Source organism: Crocodylus porosus, unplaced genomic scaffold, assembly GCF_001723895.1.
Source record: "Crocodylus porosus isolate Cpor-Errol unplaced genomic scaffold, CroPor_comp1, whole genome shotgun sequence".
Taxonomy (NCBI): domain Eukaryota; kingdom Metazoa; phylum Chordata; order Crocodylia; family Crocodylidae; genus Crocodylus; species Crocodylus porosus.
This window is the reverse complement of record NW_017728906.1, coordinates 106,527,930-106,553,367: the sequence shown is the minus strand read 5'-3', so window position 1 is coordinate 106,553,367 and position 25,438 is coordinate 106,527,930. Positions and strand designations below refer to the sequence as shown.

The 25,438-nt window shown below is 39.9% G+C and overlaps 1 protein-coding gene across 6 annotated transcripts in view; it reads left to right on the top strand.

Moving 5' to 3' along the window:
• FARP1 (FERM, ARH/RhoGEF and pleckstrin domain protein 1) overlaps positions 1–25,438 on the top strand; it is a 330,803-nt gene that overhangs the window by 263,893 nt on the left and 41,472 nt on the right. For 3 of the 6 annotated variants that reach the window (XM_019529722.1, XM_019529720.1, XM_019529718.1), the window contains exons 14-16: positions 15,229–15,419; positions 18,507–18,596; positions 20,935–21,068. In XM_019529722.1, coding sequence (XP_019385267.1) covers positions 15,229–15,419; positions 18,507–18,596; positions 20,935–21,068 — 415 coding nt within the window. The remainder of the gene's footprint in view (positions 1–15,228; positions 15,420–18,506; positions 18,597–20,934; positions 21,069–25,438) is intronic. The other 3 variants (XM_019529723.1, XM_019529719.1, XM_019529721.1) reach the window with 2 other exon arrangements.

Here is a 25,438-nt window from a genome sequence, read left to right as displayed (position 1 = left end):
GACAAAATATTGATATACTGGAACTACTGGAGCAGTGGCTTTGTATCTAGAGGATTAAATAGATCATTCTTTATTGATTCTTGGACTTCAGCTGTCCTCCTGAAATAAAAGGAAGAGGCTGAAGATATTGTGTAAGTGAAAAGCTTAGATGAAATCTGTGCTAAGAAGGGTAGGGCCTTGTCTGAAAGGCAATAATTACATTCTTTAATAGAATTTAACAAAAATGTATTTGTTGTTTCAGTTGTTTGCTTTTTTTTTTGTTATTTTCTCATAGATATTGCATGACAGTTTTGAGGGATCTTTTTCTCTGAGCAGGAAAAAATGTTTGCCTGAGCAGAACCTAATTGTTTTGTGGTGGGTTGTTGATTTTCATAGTGCCACCTCATCCACTTTTCAGTCTTTGACAGGGACCAAGAACCTTATCTTCATGGAGTCAGACTCCTGCCAGACTGCTTGCCTTCAGAATGATTGTATTGTATATACTGTAGTATTTTAATGTTTGTACAGAAAGAGGGAGGGTAATTCTATAAACATTTTCTTCCAACAAGTTAAATGTATAGAATTTGAAAACCTATCTGAAAATAATAATTCCTGTAGTTTTCTTAAGAGAGTACTGAAAAAAGGCTAACTATCCAGGTGTCCTGACATAATTATGGCCATGCTACAAGAGGTGCCCTTCACCCCACCAATGGCCTTAGCCTTCCCACTAAATTCTGTTGTAAAGGAAAGAAATTAAATATTGAAATCAGTTAATTTTGGCAGTCATTGGGAGCATTGGCTGAACTGTGCAGTTGACAAGTATCCATCTACTCTCTTAAATATAGATCAGGCTTGTCCAACATATGGCCTGCGGGCTGCCATGAGGCCCGCTAAGCCCTTTTCTGTGGCCTGCGGTGCTGCGACGGGAACCCCTTGTCCCTCCCCCAGCCCCTCAGCAGCTTCCTAATGGCTGCTAAAGGGCTGAGGAAGGGGTAAGGTTCCCACACACACTGCATCAGCTTGACATTGCAGACACGGTGCGGCTCCTCCCTTCCGCCCTCATTTCACTGTGTCCCTTCCTCGCCCCACCCCTCTCTTTCTCATTTGCATGCTGGCCCCACCCTGTGCTGGTCCCTGCCAGCCATGTGGGCTGGAGCAGGTCACAGCGCAGTGGGTGGGCGGGTGCAGGGGGTGCAGATCCCAACACAGAGGGATGCTGTGGCTGGGCCTGCAGGAGATACTGCTGCTGCTGTGGCTGTCTGGGCGGGAAGCCAGTACCGCTTCCACCTCCCCGCATCCCCCCACGCCTACAGACATTGCACTGGGAGTGGTGAGTCAGGCCCTGGGGATGGAGGGACCCCTGCTGCTTGGGCTCGGGCTGCCCCGGGGAAGAGGGAGCAGGGGGGTGTCCCTGCACATCCTGCACCCCCCTGTAGAGTCCCCACATGTCCTCCTAGCTGCTGAGCCCAGGTGCGCAGGTGTGGGAGCATCCTCGAAGCCACCCAGGTGGTAGGGAGGACACGGTGGGGTCAGGCGGCACCCCTTGACCCCTGTACCCCCAGGCTGCGGCCGGACTGGACAGGCCACACGAGCACCCGCTCCTGCCAGCCCACTGGGTGATAAAAAGTTCATGATCCAGCCCCACATTCAAGAAGGTTAGACACGCCTGATATAGATGAACAAATTACAGGACTTTTTTAGTCTAGAACATTATAAATTTTCAGAAACTCATTAGGTTTTCTTTTTTTATCTGAACAAGGGAAACAAGAAACATTTGTATCATTTTCTAATGCCTTGGTCAAAACATATTTTAAGAAGTCTTGACTATGACCTCAGGTGTAGCCGGAGGAAATGGCTCTACTGGTTAAAAAGGTAGGGGTGCTTCTTGTGCATCAAGTTGATCTCCTGTAACTGTTTCACGTATCCACTCTATTCCACAGTAAATGAAAACTAACTCACCTTGATTTAACAGCTGTTTCAGCTGGGGATGAACTATTTGAAGCCTGTTTTGACTTCCCCTTACTGCCCAGTAGAGCAGCTACCTGAGAGAATTAAAACAGATCAGCTGATGTGCACTCATAAAAGTAGGAAGTCCCACCTTCTTCTGATTTGGTATAGCTGCTTCATCTGTCTATTTCCTGAATAATACTTTAACAGATAGTAATTTACAATAATTTAGATTTTTCTTGTTCTGTATTTCACTTTTTTTTTTGCTGTTCAGTATACCCGCATGTATATAATGAGTTTTACCTGTCCAGATTCTTTGGGGTTTTAAATTTTTTTTCAGTGAAATAGGTACCTTAGCTTTGAGCATAAAGGACAATGAAGCATTTCTTTAAACAGTGACGTTATAAAGACTTCATGACAAGGAGTGCTTATACCTGTTGCTCTGTTGTTGAAGATTTTAATCTAGAAACTTGAGACTGTTTGTACTGAGGGAAAACTTGCTTGTATGTCATTCTCTTAAAGAAGGTTGTCTGCATTATGAACTTAGAATATCTGTAAAATGACTGCCTTCAACTTCTAAATATTTAAATGTAGGTAAATGAAACCCACTCTAGAAGGCTGTTTAGAAGTGGATAGCATGTGCATGAGTTTCTTGTTGGTTTTCTGATAATATAATGTTGTACTGTAAAGTAAAAATAAATAAGACAGTTGCTTTGATAGCCAGTAAGTTTAAGGATCAAGTAATGAATTCCTAAGGTGGAACTGGAGTCAATTTCCTCATTGACAAAAAAGTAGCTAGTTTGCAGTTAGATTCATGTAGTTATGTTTCAGTTGATTGTTGAAGTTTAGCAAACATCAGAGCTTACAAAATATGATTTTTGTCATGGTACTTTTTAGTCAAATTTATGGGAGAGGTGGGTAGGGCACAATATTTTTACGAAAATTACCAAGAATGCATTATGTTTGCTTACCACAGCTAAACAATAACTGTATCAGGGTCATTCCCCTACTGGCAAGGTGTACCCCTTGGTTACTGAAATTTGGAGGAATCATGCTGCAATTCCCTGACTGAACTACATCTCTTTGGCCTTATGTGCTCTTCCTCTGAGACAGTACATCATGAAAGTCACTGAGTTTCTTTCGGCTGTGATAGCTTTTGATAGACCAACTAAATAGTTGAAAAAATCGTTCTTTGCTAGCTTTCAGGCACAATAGTTGAAAAAATCATTCTTTGTTAGCTTTCAGGCACAAACACCTATTTTCATTTTCTATGGTTGCCACAACAGAATCATAGCTTTATATACAAGTAATATTTATGATATGTACATTATTTCACTTGGTCAGAAATGCTACCTTAATGGCCCATTTCCGCTATTTTGAAGTATCTGCAAGGGTAATAGACTTAATATTTTATATCATGGGGGTAAAAAAAAAGAATAAAACAAAGTCTGGCAGCTTAAGAACTAGCTCGGCAGCTAATAAAACATCCTGTGGGTTTTGTGTACCCATCCTGTCCCCAGGTCCCTGCCCTCCTGCCCTTTCCCCTTTTCATTAAAAGTTTTTCCCAGAGAACAGAAATCTTGGAAAACAACATTCATCTCCAACTGTTTCCTTTTATCTGGTGCTTCTGCAGGGTTAGTACTATATATCTAGTTTTACAAATACGTATACAAAGAATTATTTTATTATGAAAAAATAGCTTTAATTAATTCCATAGAAAGTCATTTAATTTAAAACCAATCATTCTGCATCAGTCTTCTGCCACTGAAGTGCATTTTATATCATTAGACAAGCATTTAATTAAATACATTCTGTGGGCCAAATCCTTCCATCAGACACATGTTTCATATCTGGGGATTTGCCAGGAATTCAAACAACAGAACTGTGTCTAAGTTAACATTCTCACTTAAAATCAGACAGTCTGTTGATGTGATAGGTATATAAAGGACCCTTGAGAAAAAGGGCTGTACATTTTGTGGGGCCTGAGGGTAAGAGACTGAAAATAACGTAAAATAGAAGAATTTTTGTTGTTCTTTACACAAAATGCTTAGAGACAAATTGGTCAACCTAAGTTAATCTTGCCAGATATTGATTAATGTCCACATCAGCCATGGGCTGTGTTCTCAGCAAATCCCTGGCCTGATTCCATTACATATTTTTTTTTTGTAACAGTAAATGGTTTAATTCCTCTCACTTAATTCAATGGGTTCTGGGATTTCTCCAATATTAATTGCTCATTGGTTCCTTTATACTTAAACTTTTCATGTCAATACTTTTCACTTTTATTTTCAAGAATAAAGTAAGCTTTAAGTCCCCATGAGGAATACAAGTATTATTAGGCATACTTTAAAGAAGGGAAAGTAGAAGCACAAAGAGGCAGTGATTTACCCAGTGAGTCAGCTTGAGTAGCACAGCAGAGGTGGTAACAGGCCATGGGGGTCCTAATGTCTCATTTGTTACTCTTAAGTCCTGAGCACACTCAGTCATTCATTACAATGGTTTACTGGAAAAAGCCCTGCAGAGAGTTTTCAGCTTTCTCCATGTCCCTTATAGTTTCACGTGCTGTGTACTTCTGGGAGCACTGTTCCTTAGTTCCTTTCCATATTGGCATTTGCAATACCTGAGTTGCCTAGGTGGAATTGAATACAATTGGCTAATTAAAGCAAATGTAATTGTGATGCATAGATGAAAGAGCTGTTAGCTTGCTTAGGGTAGCATGATTTATAGAGTATTGAGAGGCAGGATAGTCAAGGCTGCCCTGTGTTTGGTTTAAATTGGTCCATATTCTATACCTTCCAGATAAGTGTTCATTGTATAAGATGCGGCAGAGCATTCTTAGGATGCCATCCTGAAATGAGACAACAGTCTCTCGCTGCTTCTGCTGAGGCATGGTGGTTATATCTTCTTAAAGTTTATCAGCCCATTAAAAGTTAAAATGCATCTCAAATATAAATTACATGGAGGGAACTGCTTCAGATCCCTCTTTGTAACTGAACATACAACTAACTGAATACATATATAGTTGTGTGTGGGTTCCACTTACTTCGTGGAGCAAGGGTGGAATGGAAAATTGACAGAATACAGTCAATATGAAGAGGTGTGTTTCCATAATTCAGAAAACTTAACCCAGAAGAATCATAACCTTTCTCAAGTTTAAATGGGATGTGAAATCAGATCAGAAGAGTATAACAATTTATTCTGACAGTAGAATGGTATTTGTCAGAACAAATGTAAGTATAAGAGCAAAGCAAAAATTTTGAATAATGCACTTTCAAGTGGTTTGCTAAATGAATGTCTCAATTTGATTGGACTACTCCAAGGCTCATTCTTTTCCACATTTTGGTGAACATTTGGGTAACTTGGTTTTTCTACATAATGGATGATTTTGGCACAAATAAAAGTTGCTGCCCAAACACCACTATTTTGGAGCAGTATTCATGCCAGAAGTGCTTGGCTGACTTCTCTCTCTCCATGCAGTTTTTTGGTGAGAACATGGCAAGAGAAAGCTGAATGTAAAGTATGTTGGATGGCTGTAAATCTGATATATAGCTCCTCCTCTTCCTCAGTAAAGTGCACTGCTATTTTAATTCTAGCTGCCATATATACTAATATATAAAGCCACTGACTGATGTCCTTTAAAGGTGTAATGGTATCTGATCCCTGAGGCCAACAGTTGCACTTCCTGCAATGCTACATGTACATAGCAGGATGCATGGTTTTGGGATCAGGGATCAGATCCTAGTTGCACCATTACTACTTGCCTGAACTGGCAAGTTGAAAGCTGGGTGCCTGACAATCATCTGATTTTTGGCTGGCTGTAGAACTGCACTGAGGATCAAACTAGCCCCAGTACAGTCTCCAGAGCTGGTGGACAATCAGCTGGTTATTGGCTGAGTTAGGGCTGGATCAGGGTTTGAACTGGTTCCAGTGTAGTCGTCAGAGCTGGCCACCAATCAGTTGATCATTGGCCAGATCTGAGAACCACACCAGGACCAGTTTGAGTCACAATGTGGACCCCAATTTGAGTCGTAGAGCGAGGCAACAATCTACCAATTGCCTGCTAATGGGGAATATACTGGGGTTCATTGGAGACCCTGTTGCAGTCCTAACCCTTCCATATGTTCAACCTAAGATACGATGGAAGCCAGACACAAAAATGTTACGTATTTTTCGAGGAATACTTTTATGGTATGTTTCTCTTTTTGTAGCACCATTAATTCCCTGAATGTGTGACCAGTTTACTATTTAATACACAGTTAACAAACTAAATGCCTCTTAAGTGTAACCTTTGCCAGGCCCTCTCACTTTTTGTTGGAGAGAAAAATGTTAGGAACTGATAACTATGTTTAAACCTATTTATCATTTTCTAGCCCTGTATACTTCCTTTTTGTCTCTGTAAAGTGCTTTCCACTGCCAACCTGAGAAATTTCAGCACCCCAGTGAATTATTTAGCTACACAGAAAGAGTAACTAGTAGCACCTGACTTAAATGACCAATCTGATGTGCTGACTTGTGAATGTTGGATGCTCGTAGCCGCACTCTCAAATATTCATGGAAACCCATGCACTCGCATCTCATGAACTACTTGATCATAATTTCTACAATCTGTGACCATTTCAAAGACAATTCCTGTCAGAAAAAGTCAAATCTCAGCAATAAGCGTTTTTCAACAAATAGTTTGACCAGTTTTTCCAGAAGTTATGTTTGAGTAACACTGTTTCTATTTGTTGTAATTGGTAGTCACGCCAATATCCAAAACTGACTTCACAATACAATTATAATTGTTTAATCCTAAGGCTGAAAAACAGTATTTGCATTGTTTCCTGAGTTCTCTATATATGTGAAGTAATGATAGTTGTGATAGTTGTCCCAATGAATCAGCACATGGCTTATATACCACATAAATCAGAGATGGTCATTATTGGTCAAAATGGGCATAAGTGAAAGGAAGGTTAGTTCTGCATTGAATTACACCTAAATTAAAGGTGTCACCTCTAGTTTCTAATATGTTCCTCTTTTTAAAAAAATAACATTTCTTTGTGGAACTTCTATTCCATTTAATGCCATACACTGACACAGAATGGGGAAAGTCCCTGATATACGTGTGCATTTGTGCATTGTAGAACTTGAACTTTTATTAAATGTAAGAGCAAGTTGTTCACCTCTAGCTAAGACATGTAGACAAAAGGTATTGGATTCACAAGTGATAGGAGGACCTGGCCTTTCATCCAGTTACTTTACTTATCAGTTTCTCAAAGATGAAGCTAGTGTTTTGGATTTCCAACTGCAAATGGCTGTTCTATGTTGCAGCTACCAGCAGGGGAGCCAAGAGATTATAGTGAAGTAGACAGCTATAGTTCCATAACTAGATGTGGTGACTGAAATCATTCCTGGAGTAGTTGTTCCATTGGCCTTGTGAAGTTATACCAGGGAAATTTTTTCCCCATGTGACTTGGGTCACGTAGGGAAAAAAATACTGACCAGGAATTTAAGCTGAGGGCATCTTGCCCACTTCAATAAATGTATACTTTGGGAAGCATAACACTGGGCATGCATAACAAGAAAGGAATGCTGCTTGTTGACAAATTGATGACAGAGACTTGTCTTTACTTTCTGTGTACCCTGAATGAAGGCATCTCCTACAATCTTCTTTCCTACAGTAAGGTTGTATTATGCCATAGATAATTATGAAGCTGTACCACCTGCTTAAAATCAAAGGCATGATATATACAACATTTATTTTAGGTTACTTGTGTATAGGTGACCATAAGGACATTTGGGACATCTGGGACACTGCCCTCCCCACCCCCACCCACTGCCAAAGTCACTGACGCTGCTCCAGGCAGTGGCAGCAAGCAGGGGTGCGAGTGCAGTCCAGCAGGTAGGCAGAGCTGCCTGGCATACTACGGCACTCCACCTTCCCACCAGACTGTGCTCTGTGCTCCTGCGATCCCAGGACTTCTGTTTAAATTTTGACCAATCAGCCACTGAGTGTTTTGTTCTCTATCCCATTCCCCTGCTTTCTTCTGTAAACCTTGTGGGATTCTCGGAGGGTCTGGTCTTGTTTTGTGTTTTTATTAAAAGCATTCAGCACTTTTTTTTTTAATGTTATGAAGCTTGATAAGTTTTTTGGGCCTAGTTGAGCTGGGTGTTCAAAAGCATGTTGTCTGCAAGGACAAATGTAAATAAGGTTGGTGTTGCAATAGAAAAGTAAAAACAAAAATCTCTGTACACACCTGGCATAATGGTAAATACTTCGAAGTTGTAGTTTTGCTTTAGAAGGGAAAGATTTGTTTTAAATGTTAGATTCCTCAAGAACCTTCAATCTCACAGTTTATCCTAGCAAAAGCTAGCTCTTATTGGTAATATTGAAGCTGTCATTGATCAAACATGAGATGGTGGCCCATTAATACTTTCACGAGGCGAGAGATTAAATTAGGTTAGTACTTTCCTTTTGAATGCTTCAAGTTTTGTTTGTAACAAGAAAACAGTTGTCATTTGACCTGTGATGATTTATGAAGAGATTAAAGGTTAGGTCTGTCTTAGTTCAGTGAATGTCAGAGCTCAAGCCTGTTGCTTTTCCAGTTAGCACTTAAAAAACAAACAAACCCAGGAACTTTTGATTAACTGAATTACCTATTTTCCCCCTTTCCTGCTGAGTAATTTACTTCAGTCACTAACAATATTTCACACACTTTGCAGAATTTCACTCATCCAATCCTTTCCTGATTTCTGTATGTGCATATCAATATATATATATATCTCTTTTTAAACGGAAGTCTTAACAGACAAAATTATTTTTTTTAAATAAAAATGCTGGGGACTTCATTCTCATTTTTGTCATTTGTTTAATAACGTTTAAAGAGAAGCATTTTTTTGTTTCATTGTATGCACTGTTTTGTCAGCATGTACCTCTCTGGGAGGAAAAGCCTTTTCAATGTTCTGTCTTTATCCTCAAAGCATGGTGTATCTTCTGTTCCTTGCATTGTTTGGAGCATTGTCTCAATGTCCTTTTACTGCAGAAATACCTATTTGTACTGGGAATACCTTTTTCCTCCTATTACAGTGATCCTGTTCTCCGAGAACACTCTTTTTTCCATAGCTGGAGGTTACAGGATCTCCAGGTTGGGCTGTGAGTTTCCACATTAGAAACCACAGCACATTAGGAAACAGAAGTGGAGGCAAAAAGGTGACCTTCACTATGAGTATTTGGTCTACGCTGAATGTATTATGCTCACCTGCTTTCCCAATGCAGGTTGCACTTAAAAAAAATCATCCAGTTATATGCAATTGTTTTTAAGCAGGATCACTGAAGTCTTGGGGAGATGTCTTGTTGAAATGGACAGTATCTGTGGCATGAGCTTACATGCAGTCTGGAGGCACTAAAATGTGTAGCTTACTTTATTTTAATGTTGTTTCATATGCGTTTTTTAAAAACTAACATTCTCTCTCTCTCTGCAAGTGTTCCCTAGGGACGTTAATACCGACTGTTCTATTTCTGTCTTTTATGTAAAAATGGAAAGATAAAAACTAGACAAGGAATGTCTCATGATTTTGTATCCCCTAGTTTGTAACAGTCAGTTTTGGAGTATGTCCTGATGTAGGCCAACAGCAGTTACTGTCTGATTTCACACTCGCCACTGTCTAATACTACAGTATATCAATAAAGCATGGACTTGTACAACTGGAGGGGTTGCTGGCTACTAAACCAACACTGTGCTTGGTAACTTTATAAGCATGTGAAGCCAAACTCATTTAACTGTGTATGCATGGAATTAATTTTTTTTATTTTTATTTTTACCTGTACTGAAGGCTTTTACTCATTCTAATTGGTATTTTGCTGTAAAACTGTCATTGGTTTAACTGTTCTGTCCAAATGCTGGCTGATGCTTTGTCCTGAATATGAGATAATTTGTTTATGGGTATGATGCACCATTTTCCCAAATCACTCGCTACCGCTGCTGCCATGGGCATACGTTTTGAAGCTGTGAAGTTGAAGCAAATTTTTCTTTCCCTCTCTTTCATTTTTCAAAGCAAGTCAGATTATTGATTATGTATGACATCACCTCTTTTTCTAAAGTCTTTTTCCTTCCTTTTTCCAGATTCATTATGATTGGATTCAATCATTTGCATATGAACTTCTGATTATGCATACCTGCTTTCTTTTATTCTGATACACTGTGTTTATTAGAGAAACGTTGTTTACAAACATCACAGTTCTTAATAGGAAGAGGAAGAGTCTCACAGATTGGTAGTCCTATCTGTCCTGATCCTGCTTTTGCTGAAATTAGTGGGATTGTCACTATTAGAGACAGAATGGGCCCTTCCTCCAAAGTCCTTGAGAATTTCACAGCAGTACTGTAACCTGCTAGGTGCTGCAGTTAGAAAAGGCTTTTTTTTCATTCATGTTTAATTCTATACTTTAAACTGCTGCCAGAAAAGTCCATATGCAAACTGGATATATTCTTATTCATTGTATTTGTTCTGTATATGTGGTTAAGCCTTATCTGCTTCCTTGACTGACCAAAGAGTTTTCAGAATGGTTAATAATGCACAGCCAATACAGCTCTGGAAGAGTAAGCTAGATTTTATTCTGCCTTTTATTACAATGATGGCCCTATCTGATAAATTCTGATTAGGGAATCTTTATAACTTCAATGATCACTAATACAAGGGATGGATAGAACATGGTTTGACTTCCAGATTGTAGTAAATGAAAAAATTCCTGCTGTCTTTATATGGGTTTGAGATCAGGGTTTACAAACAAATAAGTGGGGAATGTTACAGTGAAAGTGGCTTTTCTGTCAAAAAATTGGCCTCTAAACCTCATAAATAAAGTAACTTTGAATAATATATTTGAAGGAGTAGATAGGTTGCAGTTTTTCATGAAGCTTGCCAGGAATTTTTTTAAATTTAATTCTAGGCTATATAAAATTAATCCGTTTTCATAATTTTACAATTTTACATCTTCTGTACTATGCAGCAGAGCATAAATCAGATTCTACTGCAGTTCCCTCTGGCTCTGGAAACAGACTATTTAGCAGCTGGATGTTCCATTTTAGTTGAAGTACATGCAGAGCTCTAGATGGCGATAGTTTCTTTACCCATTTTTCGGAAGATGGGATGTCTAGGGGAGAATTATTTCCAGATGAAATAAATCCTATATATCACACAATTTGATGACTTTTTGGTAGTAAACTTTCCACTTTTTCTGGTTTATGGCACAAATTATGGCACAAACTTTCCACTTTTTCTGGGTTATGGCTACAGATTTAAAACTTTCTAGTGCAGGCATGCAAAGTGAGAAGGACAGGAGAGTTCTCTGCATTTTGGCCTGCCCTGCCCTGCCTGTACTGTTCACACAGGGACCAGGCAGAGTAAAAGAGTTAGGAGTTTTACTCTTGAGAAGGGACCAACAGGAGGGAAAATGTTCCTAAATATTTGTCCTGTGTGCCTGGCTGGGAGCATCTTTGTGCTAGTTTTCTAAAATTGTTTTTTGGTTTTATGAAAAGGAAGCTGAACCCTGACTGAAACCAAATATTGTATCTGTCACTTCCCCTTCCTTCAGTTATGTATTCGAGCTCCAATTTATCACACTTCTGTTCAGCTAGTAGACCTCTCTTAAAAGAAAGGTAGTGGATTGTGGTGTATGTTCTGAAATGGACATAGAGCGCATCCACTGAGTTACTCGATTATGACCAGCAAGTTAATTTTGCTTATGTTTGCAAGGTGTTATGGGGCAGTTGAGGTAAATGCAAAGGTAGTACATTAACCTATTATATCATCTTGTCCTCATGTTTCATAAGCCTTTAGTGTCCCGGTGACTTTGCATGAATTACTTGTATTAACTTTCAGTTGAGGTTTATTTTCATTTTGACATCTTCCCCTTCCCAAACACCAGTAATTTCATTAGGTGTCTCAAACCAATCTTCATCAACACCATTAAGAAAGCAACTAGAATATTTTTGGTACTGACTGGCTTTTTGGACATACAGTGACAATTCTGAAAAAACAAGTGTGTTCTCACGACTTGTTAGGGCCATTAACTGTAATTTAATAGGTCACTCCCCTGTTGAGAAAAGAACTTACGTACCAGTGTGTCCTTACTAGAAGAACGCTTGCTCGGTTGCCTAAATGTTATCGAGACTAGAGCCACCGTTCCAGGGCTGTCCTGACTGTGGACGATGTTAACAGTACTCCAGACACTAGAGAACCCATGAATGTCCTGGAGTAACCTAATTGACTGCTCTTTTGAGCATCTGTCAGTTCTACATATGGTTGCCTTGCATCTGAAGAATGAATCATAGTTCCTAATTCAAGTCCCATGAAATAAAAACTATGAGAAAATTATATACAGCTGGCAAAATTTGAAGCTAGCCTCATAATTTTGGACATACCACAAGCTTCACTGGCTCCCCGATGATTGATGCAAGCCTAATTTTTCATTAAGTCCATTAACTTCTCATGTGATATAAGCAATTTTTGTACATGTATACTTTAAAAGTACATTTTGTACTTTTAAATAACATTGTTCCTTCTGCTTTCTGCTTCTCTATTTGTTTTCCAACACATAATCTGTAAGTAAAGTATATCTGAATATACACTTGCATTATAAAGAGGTAAGCGGATATGCTGAAAGAGAACGTCTTTTGACTAATGTAGGTTATTTATAATTCATGAAAAGATAACGGAAAGGGAGACAGTAGTTTAACTATATTTCATATGGCCCTTCATATATGAAATACGAATTTCTAAAACCTCTTCTTGCAAATATTGAAGTATGGTAACGAGACCCTGGCGCACACTGAAGGGTAGTGATGATCTTCATTTTCACTTCATAGTCTATTTGGTGTCTCTCAGCATAGCTAGTCAGCTTCTTTCTTTCTTTGGCAAAAGCAAATTCTAGCACTTGAGTTCTTGTGTCAATCTGCACATGTACTAATTAGAATTCAGTACTCATTAAGGCAACACCAAGGTTTGGTGCACTTTCATGCAATAATCACTCTCTTGTGATTAGTTTTAATTTGTAGTTGCAATTTAACATGTAAAATGAGAAATCATTAGAATAATTGAGCTCTTGTCTGCAAGTGGTAGTGTTTGGATTTGGGTGTGGTCATCATTAATGCTTGCACTGGCTCCTGAAGGAGAATGTAGCATTTTACTTCACTGCAAAATTAACAAGCAAAACAGTGCCTGAAAAGCAGGGTTTTTTTCTGTTACTGATAGGAGAACCTGCAAAACGTTGTGCACCATTTGACAGATCATCAGTGATAATACTTCTGATAAGTTTATGACCCCAAATATAAATTGAGGAGCATTTTTAGTTGATTGTTTCATCTGATATTTTATAGTTGGAAGCACTGGTAAAGTTAAGTTTCATGTAGATTTCCTGGACATCAGAGTAGGGCCTTAGCTATATCTCAGATATAGGTGGTGTTCAATTTCTAGAACACAACACCTGAGAAATTCTCATACAGGTGCAAATGACCTATTTCCTGTCATGTGACGCAGTGCCAGAATTTCTCTGTTTTCACATGTGAGGTGATATCACTTTTCTTATGTCTTTATAAAGTGTAGTGTAGTACTTTCGACCTACAAATTCACTATTAATCTGTTTCACTATTTCTATATGATGAATTCCATTTCTTTTGAAAGCATTGTATACAGTTGTGTGCTAGTGTCAATAAAATTGACATTTGTATAACAAGCTGTGGCTTTTCTCTGAGATTTCACAGAGCAATGACTTAGTGTGGAACTATGGGTTATTTGTTGCCAGCTATAATGATAAAAATATAAATCCTTATTTAGGAAAAATACTAGTTTGGCTTTACTATACAATGGAGTTCATAAATGCCATGGTTACACAAACCAATAACTTCTTAATTGATTTTATTCTTAAAGCAGTGAGAAATACAAAATCTGCTAGGATGGGGGGAAAATATTTTAGCAAAGAGGCCTCCCAGAAGAGAAATATATTGCACTCTTCCCATTGGTATTTATGCATCACTGCCTTTATTCACCAGAATGTCTCAGTTATGTTGTAGTAACAAGAATAGACAGTTAAGTAATATACCCTAGAAAATACATAAATGTGTTTACAATGAAAAGTCTGACCTTAAATACATAAGTAGGCAAACATTTATTTCAACTTTTACCAGTGATTAACCTTTGTAATTGATAGCTTGTTAGGTTCTCTGTTGAAGGTTTTAAAGTGTGAAGCCAAAACAAAACAATATGGGTTTTAAACATTCTGTCATTTCAAAGATCCTTAGCTGTATCAGGTTTAACATTCAATGACATTTCTTTAGTTTAATTGGGATGACACAAAAGATTTTTGGCAGGCTGTTTCATTTGCACAGTCAGCACCCTGGCTGCCTTCCAATAGACAAAACGCTAATTCCAACATTATTTAATGTAATATATCATAACCCACAAATGTGTGATTAACTATATATATATTTACTATACAAAAGGCTTTATATAACTGTGGTAATCTAAAATTGTCTTGTTTGTGCATTAAAAATAATGCTTTTATGTGTAAACATAATGCTAGTGTTTCCATCCCAAAAAATCAGAGGAGCATGGAATGACCCTGCAACGTGTAATGTATGTACTCCTGTTGTGTGTAGAGGTGGGGAAGTAGTAGTTTTCCCACTCTGTGTTAGATGTGACTGATGTTATATAGTACAATAACTTCAAAGAAAATCCTGAGGGGGGGATTGGTTTTTTGGATTTTGTTTTGTTTTTGTTGTTTGCCTAGACTCCCTTTACATGCATTTGTTCTAATTAGTCTTCTGTAGCTCCCAGTGAAGTACTGTAGGTGATTTGCTTAGTTGGGTATCCTGATATAGGAGGGAGAGCAGCAGTCATACAGCAGCTCACTTATTTTGTCTATTCTATTTTAAACTAATAGTAAAACCAAGAAAACTTATCTAATCTATGCATCCTTTGTCATAAGTGAATTACTGTGGCAAAGAACACATCATAAATGTGATGGTTAATCTGAAATGTATACTGCTGAAGTACATGCACTCTGATCACACTGGTTTCACAGGAGCTATAATTCACTTAGTTCTCCTAGTTTTATTAACTAAGAGAACACTGGACCAGATTCTCCAGTTGATACAAACAGAAGTAGCTCCATTGAGTACAGTGAAGTTAGGTCCATTTATACCAGGCAAGGATTTGGCCTCTTGGTCTACCTAATTTTCCACCCTGTGCTTTGTAAGATTCTAACTCTTTCTTTAAACTGCCCAGAGAGATCCTGTCCTAACTGTGACTTTTATTGTATTGTTTCTTTAGCAGGCTCTCTGACTGGCAGCCCTCACCTTTCAGAGCTTTCCATCAATTCCCAAGGAGGACCGCCACTGGCAAATACATCATTATCTCCAAACCTGAGCCCTGATGCCAAGCAGTCCTCTCCACTGATCAGCCCACTGCTGAATGACCCATCAGGCATAAGGACTGATGATGAGGAAGAGGTCAGGAGAAAGGTATTTATGGTTGAATACACCCTGCTCCTCTGGACATTGTTTAGATTGCTGGAAGGATGGCTTGAGGCTAGCAGCCAGACCCCTGCAACTCTCCCTGCCCCCCTCCCTTCATTTGAGTGAACAGCAAAGGATTTTTTTCATGAGAGGGGCAAAGAGCTAATATTGAAAATGTACAAGTGCTCACAAAAAGCCTGAGAGCAGTCATTTATCTTATTGTCTGGTGTATCCAACCATAACTTGTAGGTTGTCCAACAGCATCCTCTTGCTCTGTTTGAAGCCACTGGCAAAACTCCCATTGTTTTCAATGAGAGAGAATTGAGTCACAGAATAATTTGTGCTTCATTGCAGCCTAATCAAAAATCCATGGAAGTCAGAGACCATTTGGTTTCAAAGGCCTTTGGCTGTGGCTCTGCAAGTCTATTTTAATAAGGTTCAAGATTATAAACCAAGTGTGTTTTAGAGAGAGTTTGTAATGGTCTTTTTTCATAAAGTGCTCAACTTGACTATAACAAGAGTTCACCTGACATAGTAATGGGGCTCATAGTGACATTAGTGAACATGAGCCAGGCTGCCCAAGCTACGTCCCTCCATGCTGACTTCCTTAACGGCACATTTGCTAAGGAACTAAAAAAAGCTCTCCATGAGCCATACCCTATGAATTTGTTAAACTGAGGGTGTGTTTGAATTGGCCCTGTGACTATTGGGCAAGGACAGGGGTCTCTGCCCCAACCCAGGCACCCTTAGGTTTTCCCTGCTCTTACAGGAACAGCCCCGGCCTGAGCCAGGCATGTTCTAAACACCTGCCTTCCCATTTCTTGCTCAGCCTACACTGTTTCCCTTGCTGGCCACCTGTTGCATTGCAAGGGAGGGTAAATAAACTCTGATGTGTCCACTACCTGCTTCTTTGATGAACTGTGACAATCTTAGGAAGAGCACATTTGCTCCCTTGATCACCTGGTGTGTTCAAGAGAAGATTGTTTCTCACCCACATGTTTACCTAAAGGCATGTAGGAAGAAGGGAGAAAGGAAGAGAATTTGGGAACCAGCAACCAGCTTCCTGTTTCTTTACCCTATCCCAGATTAGGGCAGCCTATTGAGTGCGCTAGCTTATGCCAGCTAGCAGTGGCTGCCCCAAGATCATGTACTGAGTAGGGAGGGTCCAACAGCAGTGAACTGTATCCCTGCCTATGGAAAATCTTCTATAGCAAAGGCTGTTAGGAGAGAAGCAAGAACTAAGAGATTTGTAAATGTTTTCATATAATCATAGAAACATAAGGTTGGAAGGGACGCCAAGAGGTCATCTAATGAATCCAACTCCCTGCTCAAAACAGGAACTTCCCCAACTAGATCATCCCAGGCAAGGCTTTGTCTACCCAGGTCTTAAAAATCTCCAAGGATGGAGATTCCACCACCTCTCTGGGTAACCTGTTCCAGTGTTTTACTACCCTCCTAGTCAGAGAGTTTTTCCTAATATCTAACCTAAACCTCCCTTCCTGCAACTTGAGACTATTACTCTTGCTTCTGTTATCTGCCACCACTGAGAGAAGTCTAGCTCAGGGGTGGGCAAAGTCCAGCCCAGGGTCAGATCAGGCCTGCAGCAGATTCCATTTCCCAGCAGCCCCTGCCCACATTGCTGCGACTGGTTTCCATGGAAACTTCTGCAGCAGCAGGGCTGTGACAGCACGGGGCCAGGGTTTTCATGGAGACCAGGCGCAGCAGCGCTGTGAGGACACATGGCAGGGCAGGGAGCTGCTCCAGGGCCAGGATCTTGCAGCGATGACAGTGTGATCTGGAGCTGGGGCAAAACTGTGATCTGCTGCCTGCATGCCCCAGGCAGGGGCATGCAGGCAGCAGATCACAGTTCCACCTCAGCTTTGGAGCATGCTGTTTCTGCCATAATATCCCAGCCCAATTCCTGGAGCAGGACCCCACGTAGGTGCCCTGCTAGCACAGCTGGGGCTGGTCTCCTTGGAATCCCTGGCCCTGTGCTGTCTCAGCCCCGCCACTACTGGGGTCACCATGAAAACTGGCCGTAGTGACACAGGCAGGGGTTGCTGGGAAATGGAGTCTGGCTGCTGGCTGAATCCACCATTTTGCCCACCCCTGGTCTGACCTCCATCCTCTTTGTAACCATCCTTGAGGTATGTGAAGGCTGCTATTAAATCCCTCCTCAGTCTTCTCTTCTCCAGACTGAATAAGACAGATTCCCATAGCCTCGCCCCATAAATCACATGCCCCAGCCCCCTAACCATTTTTTTTGCCCTGTGTTGGACTTGCTCCAATTTGTCCACATCCTTTCTGTAGTGGGAGGAGCAAAATTGCACACAGTACTCCTATTACTAAATTTCCTTTCCTTTTAGTCCCTGGAGCGTAAAAAAGGGAGCAAAACAAAGCCCAGAAGCTCTGACCGGCCATGTGACCTTTGAAAATAAGCTGTTGGCCCAGAGGTGCTCTAAGCTAGATTTCTTCATTAACGATGCTACTAATTTTACCTGTTAAAAAACTCTGGAAAGAATTTCTCTGAAGTTTGAATTCTACATTTTGTCTTGTCCTACAACTCTTAACCTACAGTCTTCCCATCCCATTAGGGAAAAAAATCCTAAATTTGGAATTGTAGACAGTATTCTGCAGTATTCTTATGACAAGGAAAGTATTGACATATGAGCACTAATATATAAGTGACATCAGTTCTTTGTGATGAATACATGTTTTCTGTTTGTTAAAATATGTCATAGTGGGCTCAAATTGCTACATGCCTTTCTGCCTGATCTTCAAAATATGGCCTGCTGTGGAAATGTGAAATATGCTAAGAAGCACTGCAGAAATAACTGGTTCTTGGAAATAACTGTGGTAGTAAAGAAAAAAAAGTCATTCTAGAATTCCTAAAAAAGTAGCTTATTCTTTTGTGTTTGCAAGGATATTCTTCAGGAATTTTTTTAGGACTGCGCAAATAAGTCAGAATAATCACAAGCAAGGCTCACTAATGATCCTGGTGTCCTGTTGAATGTTGCCTTCAGCCTTTTTTTTAGCTGCAAGTTACAGCCCTATAACAGCTCATCAAAATGTTCTATTTTATTCATTTTTCAGAGGTGTCCAGCTGACAAAGCTTACTTTATTGCTAAAGAAGTAGCCACCACTGAACGAACGTACCTTAAGGACCTCGAAGTCATCACATCGGTATGTTTACCTTAGCATTACTTGTGAACCACATGGTTGTGTAGTCAGCTATAGTATTTGCTCTTCCCTGTCTGCTCCCACATGTTCTAAGGCACTCCCATTTTTCTGGAATGATTTTCTTTTCATAGATTTCATACACATTAGGGCTGGAAGGGACCTTGAAGATCATCGAGTCCAGCCCCCTTCCCCAGGGGAAGGAAGTCAGCGAGGGTCAAAGGATCCCAGCAAGATAAGCGGTGTACATTTGGTCTAGTACACAAGGCATATAGTCCCAGGGAAGAGGGAATTTCAAAAATTACAGAAGAGGCAGAAGGTAGAAATTTGCCATGCTGCATACCAAGACATTATTCCAAATGTAGGAACTTAAAACACAATTCAGTTACTTTCTTTTACTCTCAAACCCTATGGCTTTAATTGGAAGGTCACAGAAATGTTTGGTAATGGACTCTTCTGGGGATTTATACTTTTGTTTTTTCCTACAGATTTCATTGCCTTTGTTAAATCTGGGAGAAGTTCTAACGTCTATTAGAAATTCTTTTCTTTTCTGTAAGCAGATAAATAAAATTTGCTAAATAGCCTGTTATGCTGTAACCTTTTAGAATTAGAATGAAAATTCTGTTCCACTTCTACATATATTCCTATTGATTTATTAGTTTCTTTTATTAATTTAAATGCATTTTTTCCATGAGTAGGGCAAGCAAGATGTGGCCTGAAATGATAACCTCTAATGACCCAATGAAAGCTGCTGTAACAAAAGTTTTAAACGTAATAGTAGCAAGAGCACCATTTTTTTTCTTGCCTTAGCTGTTCTTGCTGGAAGAACAGAGTTGGGTGGGATGGTAGATCCCCTCTATTCTGTGCCTGGACCAACATAAAATTATAATAAATTAAAATGAAGCTATTTTCTACTTTTATTTGGAACAGCCTCTAGCAGCCTCTAAAGGTCAGTCAAAACTAGCTGGTGTACAGTGATCACTGAAGGAGGGAGTCACGTCATCAAATTGTGTATATAGCATAAGCCATTTAAGACACCCACAGATAACAGCCATTCAAGTCATGCAAATACCTGCTATTTGCCAAGCCCAGGGTGTGCACTACTTGTGGCTAGACAAGCGCTCCATGGTGGCTCTGATGCATGGGGTTGGTGTGTGGGTCCACTTTGGGCTAGCTTCAGATCCAGTATGCAGGGATGATCTGGTACAGGTACCACATGCAGTACACAATCAGATTTGCCAGATCAGCTCCATGCATCTAGAGTATGAGTAGTCCAAGACCCACAGGCAGCACTGTGGAAGGGATGATAGGGCTCCCTTGGCTTGCTCTGGCCTATAGGCCAGATCTTTGACACCTCTGGATTACAACAATTGAAACATCTTGAGTAATTTGTACTGAAATAATGTGGTTCAGATGTTGGCACTTCTGATGTGCTCAGCTTCTGCTTAAGTGTTTGTACCTCTTTGAGGCTTGTTACCTTAATCAAAGCACAGACAAATGCAATTGTTCACTTAAACCGTTTACTTAATTTATATGCTATGCAGAGGTGTCTGTGCAGTGGGTGCACCAACAGACACATCTAGAATGATTCTGGTCAAAGGAAATCATGGGCTGCAGTTTCACAACTGAAGCTGCTCCCAGTAGCTCCACTCTTCTTGGTCCCTGCAAGGAGTTAAATTTCATTAAGTGTGCAGATGCTCATTCTCCTGGGAGAAACTCTCCCAGGAGTGATTTGTATCCTGTTGCTGTCAAGTTATTTTTTCCCAGAACCACCATTTTTGCTCTGGGTGAAAAAGCTGGAATATCTATACCAGTGTTCCTCAGCCAGGGGGCTGGGGCACCCTGGGGTGCTGCAGCACCCCTTGAAGCATTTTGTGAGGTCTGAGAAAAGCCAGGCATGAAGAGATAAGCAGATTAACGCAGGCTTGGGCTCAGGCTCAATCCCTGCCTGGCCATTCCCCTGCCCACACTACCTGGCCTATCTGCAACGATGTAAGCACTGTAATAAATTAGTTTTTGAAACAGGATGCTACTCAATGCACAAAAGTTATGGTTGGGTGTGTTGAGTCTGTTGAGGGGCATCTTGGTCTAAAAAGGTTGAAAACCACTATTCTATATACTTGTGGTTACTCCTGGGAAAGCAGAAATTCTCCTGGTGGAAACAGAATGTATATATGTGATTAAGTCTTATCAGTATAAGTACTATTCTGAATCCAAGCCAACCTTCAGTACTGCCCAAGGCAGCTAGGTTGGGTCACTTTGTGTAGGTGAAGTACAAATACACACTACACAACCATCTGTGCCCCTGATCATTCTCTTTTATAACATTGTTCTCTGTTTCTAGTGGTTTCAGAGTGCAGTGAGTAAGGATGACTGTATGCCAGAAACACTGAAAAATCTCATATTTTCCAACTTTGAACCTTTGCACAAATTTCATACCAGTTTTCTCAAAGAAATTGAGCAGAGACTTGCTCTGTGGTAAGTCCGTTTATGGCTATTACTTTACACAGTTAAATGTTTTCCATGTTTCACTACTGTAACATTTACTCCATATGGGTTCATTGTCTTGATTCATATGGATGAATCAAACAATTGTTTGTTAACAGAGTATATAAAGAAGACTCACTTTGTTCTAATTCAGTTCATAGCTTTTGTAATTCAGATTTTTAATGGATTATACCCACATTGAAATTAGATCCTACAAACTGGTAAAACTTCTTGGTTTCAAATGTCATTTGTTTCTGTATAGTACCTTTTCTGATATAAGTGCAATGAACAAGTCTTGACCAGGAAGGAGGAAGATGTAGGACTATATCCTATACCCTTTTGAATTAGTAGCAGCCTGATCAGGATGATAATTAGGAATTCTATAAAGTAGTTGTCTACTCTAAAGCACACCTGATCTGTCATTAGCAGGATATAAGGATGTCATCCACAACAGCTGTAAATCTAGAAGAGACATTGTTGTTCTTAAAAGTAATCCACTTCACAGGATTAGGAATGGATGATTATACAATATATCTATATAGAGGTATAGCTATAGCTAGAGAGAGCTATATGTGTGTGTGTATGTGTATATATATATATAGAGAGAGAGAGAGAGAGCTATATATAGCTATAGTTATATATCTATATAGATCTCTCTCTCTTGCTTTCTCTAGCTATAGCTATATCTCTATATGGATATAGATAATACAGGTCTCTATATATCTATATAGATATATATAGACCCTATATCTATATCTGTATGCTAGATGTAGATATATTTGTCCAATGGAACAGTGCTGGTTCTGAGAAATGATTATCCAAAGAGTAGCTCTTTACAGCCAGAGTTCTAATTCATTGTTCTGACCACGGAAGATCTTCTGGGATGAAAAGCTGCTGCCCTACATCTTTGAGCTGGTTAAATTCCCATGAAGAGGTGTTGGCTGCGGTTTTGTCATTGAAAGGGGAGAAAGCCCACCTGTTCCTTCTCAATTAGAAAAGAGTGAGCGGAATATGAAGGGAAAGGAGACCTTGGAACTTTACAGGCAGATTTGATGAATGCTAATCAATGTAATACTTATTTATTCAATTAATCAAAAGCAGACAAAAGCAAACATAAATCTTAGCATGGTTGAATCTTGTGGAAGTAAAAGACTATAGCCCTAGATGACAGCTTAATATGAATTGAATGGACTAATGTTGTGCAAACTCACTGCACCCAGTTCTGCAGTATACCTGTGTTTTAACATGCAACATTCCTAAAAATCCTTGATCTTCTTTAACAGAGGCTGTCTGTTAAAGGCTGTTAAACTGCATGGTAATTTTTGTGCTATGGGTAATATCTTTTGTTAGAGAACTGAATATGCTTACCAAGCCAACTTTTTACAAAACTGCATTGTTTTCTGTTGCATGGACCATTTTAAAATAAAAAATTTATTTGGGGGGGGTCTAAATTACTCTTGCAGAGAAACTGAGTATCAACATATCTTTACACACCCAGTAAATTATTCCATTTAATAACTCATCAGGCTTCTCAGCTGAAACGTTGGAGTGTTACTTGACATGATCCCATGTCTGAGGCATGTTTAGCTCTGCGCATTGTGTAAAAATCCTACTTTTCTGTTGCATAGTACTTTTGTATTTCTGGCATCTAGAATGTGTTAGACTTGTCATGAGAAAAGCATTGAAAAAATAACAAAGAATTGTGGAGAAGGAAACTGTGTCTGGACCTATGTATTTAGATGCCAGTCCAGAAAGCACCTCTTGAAACAAACATCTGCTTCTGACCAGAGTTTTTACTGTGCATGCCAAATATCTGTATGGCTATCAGTCTTCCCACAGCTAGATTACACTGCACTAACAACATACCTTGAAAATGATGGATGCCAGGCCAACAGAGTGCATTTGGTACTAGAAAGTGTCATAAGACCTTATGTGACTGATTTTGTAATCATGTTTTGATTGTCAGATATAAAAGGTTTATTATATTTCTAAAATCATTGAATGTTAGTTTGGATTCCCTTAGTTCCACATAGAGAGATGGCCCGTAAATACCCTGCACTGTCAGTGTATCTGCACCCAAACTCAGGGATTTTTTTGGCCAGCGGTTCCCATCCAACCTGCATAGACTTTCTGCTTCTCACTGAGGGCATAAAGGACGAATACACTTAGTTTATCTCTGTTCCTTTCATCTTCTCAGTTCCTTGAAACTTGACAGACCTTCTTGCTGTCTGCTTCAAGCTACTGGAAAATTTTTCTGTGATTGCTCTAGCAACTTGAGAAAGTTTTACTAAACAGCATATCAGTTTTACCTTGTTGCCTACTGGAAAACTTAGCTTCTTTATTATTAAAAAAAAAAAAATGTTTGGACCCAGAATTATGCCCCCAAGGTCACTTGGGTTCAAGTCACCTCTCTCATAACAGGACAATTCCAGTTAATGTTGGGCATTCGAGTGCATCCACTCCCCGGGAGAATCCCACATCCCAGGAAAATGTTCAGATGACTCCTACAATGCTCTTAACAATGGGCTTGTTAAGATGGAGGTGCACCAGTTTTCCTCTCTCAAACACCTGTGGCCTTGAGAGTTCTGTTGTCCCCAGAATAGTGCAAGGAGACTGCAGACACTTGCATCAGAGCCCCTTTAACTCCTCCTTTGCCTTCAAGAAATATGTCTAACCTGCACTTAACATTTTCTGGGTATGGAGGCTTCAGAGCCTCTGTAAGTAATGTTACTATTCATATTCAGCTTGAAATCAACCCTCTTGTCCTTTTCTCCAGCACTGCAGCTGACTCATTCATTCCCTATTTTGTGTTTGTGCTTTTGATTGGTCCATCTTTGTATTTTCTTTATTGAGTTTCACCCTGTTTATTTAAGACATTTTTTCCAATGTATCCTCATCACCTTAATTCCTAATTCTGTCACTAAGTGTGAACTCAGTTTTTTGCCCTCAGAGTCATCAGTGAAAATCTTGAATAGAACTGGCCTCAAATTACAGCCGTGGAGACCCACACTTGATGTCTCTGGTTTGACACTGAGTTGTAGATGACACTATAGCCCTCTTTATAGCAGTTTCATAAAAGCCAAGACTGCCTGACTGGCCTATACAAATCCTACAGGCAGTTAATTTGCAGCTTGCAAACTCCCCCCTGAGGACCACTTCTCCCATTGCACCTGCTGCTACTGCATCTGGGCTCCCTGGGGTCCTGCTTCCTCATCCGGCTTCTGCTTACAGGCTCTTCCCCTTACCCCCCTTCCCCAAAAATGGGCTGTGGTCTGGGTAGTGGGGGGATCCAGGATGTCGAAGGCATATTTTCTGCTCTTTACTATTTCCTGACATGCTGATCAACAGCAGGAAAACCTTTGTGAGGCAGACTTGGGCCTGGGGACATGGGCAAGATTCTGTTCCTTCTGTAGTTGAAAATCTCTTGATACTGTTGGAGACTGTGATGCCTGAGAAGCAGAGCAACCTGTGCTTCAGCTCAATCTGTTTAAGGTGCCCACTAGTGCCAAAGCCAGACCTTTTTTACCCTGTGCCGGGGTGCTGAATTTGGAAAAGTTCTAACCAAAATATTATTCCTTGTAAGAGAGCCAGGGGACATCAACCTCATTACTTCAGCCTGGTAGGGTTAACTGTTAAACCAATGGCATCATATATTCTGCTGCATTTGTCAATGGAGACAGCCTTCTAATCACCCTTCCAAGAAGAGTGGGAGGAGACTCAAGACTTAAAGGAGGCCTTTGTCTCTCATACAGTTTTGGCCAGAAAAGTTTTATCCTTAAGATACACCTATGACTCTGCCAGACTTGGTCAGAGAGTTCCACCTAACCAACAAATCCATTTTTCAATATTCTTCTCAAAATCTTATGCATCCAAGATGGATGTGAATGGCACATTCTGAAGAATTGCAGTGACGGTAAGTTGCACCATGTTCTGAAACACTCCTTCTGGCACATTGCATTGAAGGAAGGCTTCAAAAACTTAAGCGAAATATTTAAAATTTAGTTTGCTGCTGTAAATTGTTTCTAGGTACAGGCTGTGGCAGCTCATCCTGTGCAGGTAGTGTTTGAGAACTGCTTTAGGAAGGAATATAACAGACCCCCTCACAGAGTAGGTAGCATAAGGCTAAGAGGAACTAATGGTCAAATAAACCTAGTTCATGCTGTGTGATTCAAGCTAATCTTACTTTTTAAGATGAAAGGCAGCGGAGACAGATCTGGTAACTTTTTAGAAAAAACAGACTGTGGAAAGAATATTTTTTAACTGCTTGAAAGGTTCAGAAATTGTGAAAAAGGCTTTGATATGCCTTCTGAACTGTACTTTTTGAGGAATAAAAGCTCAAAATCTATTCAGGAATCTCAGTT